Here is a 4171-nt window from a genome sequence, read left to right on the forward strand (position 1 = left end):
ATCGGACATCAGGACGGCGGAAATTTTCTGGTTAGGGTTAAATGAGCTCAACAATGAAAAAGTTTTGAAAAAAAATATTTTAGCGCGTGATTTTATTTGGTAAATTTTTGGAATGTTACATGGGGGGCCGTGCGAGCTTCCTTCGGCCACGGCGCCATGCGCGCCGCCCCCGTTGGCTCCCGCCGCTGCGGGCTCCTGCGCCACACGCATCTGCGGGTGTCACTGCTGGGCCCGCCTGCACACGCCGCGCACGGCGGGCTGCTGGTGATGCTGCTCCGCTGCTTGCTTCTGCCGCCGCCGCTGGTTTGGGGGATGAAAGGAGAAGCCTTTGGGATACGATGATGGGTAGTGGAGTCTTTTCCCATGAATGTGAATTTTTTCCACCCTATTTTATTTTTTCGGTGGACCACTTACTAACAGCGTCCAAATCAAGGTAAACAGAGCTTCCCGTTCATCAAAAGCAGGAGCAAAATTGCACAGTTAAAAAATGATGGTGGAATCACCATTTCACTTAGTGTGTGTTTAGTTAGTGAAAAGTTTGGATTTTGGTACTGTAGCACATTTCGTTGTTACTTGATAAATAATGTCCAATCATAGACTAGTTAGGTTTAAAAAATTCATCTCGTGGTAATCAGTTAGAATGTGTAATTAGTTTTTTAACTGCATTTAATGCTCCATGCATATGTCCAAAAATTTGATGTGACGGATACTGTAGAAATTTTTTTAGAAACTAAACAGGATCTTAAGAATAGGGGCAAAAACACCAAAATTCCTTTTTTATGTTTACTGCATATGGATATCGAAGTTCATATTAGCAGTCGTGGATCCGAGCAAAGAGTTTTCTATAAATTTCTTTATACGGTGTTTGCCACGGATATATGTTAGTGAATACAGTTCTCTTAACACTCCTATAGATCTGGTGTTTTTCACAGATATATGTTAGTGAATACAGTTCTCTTAACACTCCTATAGATCTATAGGTCTGTCAATAGAAGGCTATCTCTTATTATCAAAAGAAGAAGAAGGCTATCTCTAATATATTTGTTGTGCTGTGGCTGGTGGCTGGTGCTGATTTATTGTAAGAGAAAAATATTGTTGACTAGTTGGTGGCTGGTGCAACTTGGTGTGAAAGAAAAACACTGTTGGCTGATTGCAGCGAACAGAGTGATAATTGATTCAACGACTTAATTACTCATATGTTATTATCACCTACTCCCTACGTTTTAAAATGTAGATCGTTTTGACTTTTTTTAGAAACATAATGTTTGCTATGCATTTAGATATAATATATGTCTAGATACATAATAAAATATATAAATCTAAAAAATCAAAACGAGGTACCTTTTAAAACAAAGAGAGTACTATATTACTTATTTAAAATCAGTTTAGACGGGCGCGGCGTAGCGCGCCTCCTTCCTAGTATCTTTATCTGCGAAAAGCTGTCCAGTGCAGGTGCGCCTTGTGTTGTCGCCGTCGCCGCCGCCCGATTGGGCGCGCGGCCAGGCCTGCACCGACCAGGGTTCAATTTTTCGACCGGACCGGCCTAACCGCCGGGCTCCGGTACCGATTTACCGGTCCGGTTAGGCCGGTTACCGGTCGGAATCGGACAAATGCGAATTTGAATTCAAATTTCCTCGTGGAAGCGGGTTGTAACCGGTATACCGGCCGGTTAGACCGGTTTACCGGCCGGTTTTGCTGGTATATCGGTTACTTGTGCGTTCTGGTTCTTAGCGGCATACCGGCCGGTTATTCCGGTTTACCGGCCGGTTTTGCCGGTATACCGGTTGTTTCGTGCAGTTTTCCGACGCTTAAAAAATGGATCCCCGGTGTGAAATAAAAAGAAATTTCGGCATTAGCTATGCACATTTTAATGTAAATGACCCTACCAAAGCAATAATTTATAATCATGCATACAAATATAATAGTAATAAGCGTGCATACAAATACGGAGTCATACACCTATACACATGAAATGAAAGTTTAACGTAGGAATGGGAAGACCCCCATTTGGGATGCGGTTTGGTATTCGGCGGTGGACATCAAAGCGATACCTCGCACTCTAAGCAGCTCAGCCTTGTAGTGTTGCCAAGTTTGGCCCGTCCACGCCGATATTGTCTGCCATTCCTGAACTAACATAGTATAAAAATGGGGGTCTTCCCATTCGTACACTCATCTCGTCAGTGGCTGCATGCTGATGTCAGGAATGAGGTAGTGAAAAGAGTGCCTGGAATCGTTGTAGGAGGAAGAAGAGTGCTGTGGACTGTCATAGTCCGTCGGTCCACCTGTTCTCCTCTACGAGTGCGGTATTCCATGGTCGGTGTCCTGAGTAGCATGTGTGAACTGAGTCTCCCCTGCAATCAACCAAATTTCATAATTAGTAGTCAATACTCATAGTCAGAAATATGTGTCTATTTATATGTGCAATGTATACCTGTGAAACGAACACCACGAGCACCACTACCAGCAGCAGCAGCATGAGCACCACTACCACCACCACCAGCATCAGGATCAGCACCGTCACCATCATCACCATCATCATCTGCCGAGCTGCTATCCTCGGACTCCTGATATGGAGGACTACGCTCACTTTCGCCATCATCAGTCTCGGTCTCGCTGGTCACTGGTTTTGCTGTTCCTTTGCAATTTCAACGCTTCGGGTCACCCTTCTTAGGCCCCTTCTACAACTTTCTCTTCCCTAGGTGAGTGTCACCTATATTTTGACGTGCCCAATCGCTGATGGAATCATTCCCCGTAGCCTCACGTAGATCTGACACGTTTATTTGATCTCTGACAATATGGGACGGGAGAGGGATGTCGCCGTCATCATCATCCTCGTCTAGAATTGGAGCCCGGTTAGATCTACCATATTCCATCCATTCCCGCACCGGATTTTTCTCATCATAGAAAGAAAGATGGGCTAGCTGGTCAATGAAATCACCTTCTTCACGCATCAGTGGGCCGGAGACCTCCTCAAGTCGGAGACGAAGGTTGTAGTTGACATAGACAAACTTATTAAGTTTCTTGTGCGACAACCGATTGCGAACCTTTGTATGCAGCAAGGCAAAAGTACTCCAGTTCCGCTCGCATCCACTGGACGAACAACATTGTGAAACAAGCCTCATGGCAAGGTACTGCAGTTTTGGAGTACTTGATCCGAACATCATCCACCAGGGCGCTGCATGTGCAACCGAGTATGTGAGCAATATTTTCGAATAGAGAAAACAACAATTTCATATGGAATAACTCTTACATGGGGATGTCTTTGGGTCCATCGCCATCTGCATTGCCATATCACTGCTATACTCGCCAATTTTCTGCCGAAACACGTCAAACTCCTGCAATGCCTGGACGACGGTCTGGAGATCCGTCATGCGCTGAAATGTATCCTTAAGTCCACAAAACATTAGTTGAGTTGGATCCATCGTATATTCATACCTCGGATTTAGGACAGCAGCTGCAAAATATAAATCACTTCAAATAAGCATTATTTCAATAGAGTTTACAAATAGACGACTGATGTGTGCTTACCTGGACCCACATACGTGCCTATGAACACGTCACCCAACCTCTCGTCCACCACCTCAATATACTCTTTCAGTGTGGAAACATTTGTTCCAAAGAAAGACTGCAGCTCCTGTTTCATAGTCTGGTAGGCCATCACGACTTTGCACATGTTCGGCTTCTTGTCCTGATCAGCGAAGTGGAGGAACTTGTATATCGGTTGAACCGTGTCGATGATATATTTCAATGCATCCCACCACTCCATACTTGCAAAACTTGCATGAGTAAATCTACCATCTTCGGTATTCGCCCATTTGCTGTGTTGGAACTCAGTAGATGCCATCCACTGCATGAAACGATCACGTTTCCGATAGATGCTCTCTAGGAACATGTAGTTGGTTCCAAATCGAGTGGCATTCCACTTGACCAACTCACCACCGATTGTGTTCCTCATCATTGTATTCAACTGACCATGATTGTGTAACCAATTTGAAATTCGCTTGCACTGCTTGATGATAACACCATGTTCAGGCCTTCGAGCTATATCCTTCAACATCAAATTGACGGTGTGTGCTAGACAAGGTGTCCAAGCTATGTGGTCATACACGTCACTTAGTAGTTCCTTGCATGCTTTTTTGTAGTTCGAGCCGTTGTCGGTGACTACGTGCAC

General features: G+C 44.6%; 1 protein-coding gene across 1 annotated transcript; it reads right to left on the minus strand.

Moving 5' to 3' along the window:
- Positions 1 to 3230: 3230 nt before the first annotated feature.
- LOC120639301 lies at positions 3231 to 3852 on the minus strand. Its single transcript, XM_039915271.1, has 2 exons — positions 3529 to 3852; positions 3231 to 3454 (listed from the first exon to the last, which is right to left on the minus strand). The coding sequence occupies exons 1-2, from the start codon at positions 3842 to 3844 to the stop codon at positions 3231 to 3233; spliced, it is 540 nt and encodes a 179-aa protein (XP_039771205.1). The 5' UTR covers positions 3845 to 3852.
- Between the last annotated feature and the right edge of the window lie 319 nt (positions 3853 to 4171).

The sequence above is a fragment of the Panicum virgatum genome, chromosome 6K (assembly GCF_016808335.1).
Source record: "Panicum virgatum strain AP13 chromosome 6K, P.virgatum_v5, whole genome shotgun sequence".
Lineage (NCBI taxonomy): Eukaryota > Viridiplantae > Streptophyta > Magnoliopsida > Poales > Poaceae > Panicum > Panicum virgatum.

Excerpts from the sequence above, each read along its gene's own strand:
- LOC120639301 (XM_039915271.1), bottom strand. The coding sequence starts at position 3,844 with ATGGCATCTACTGAGTTCCAACACAGCAAATGGGCGAATACCGAAGAT. Across the intron at positions 3,455-3,528 it reads AGGCACGTATGTGGGTCCAG|CTGCTGTCCTAAATCCGAGG; the intron begins GTAAGCACACAT and ends TATATTTTGCAG.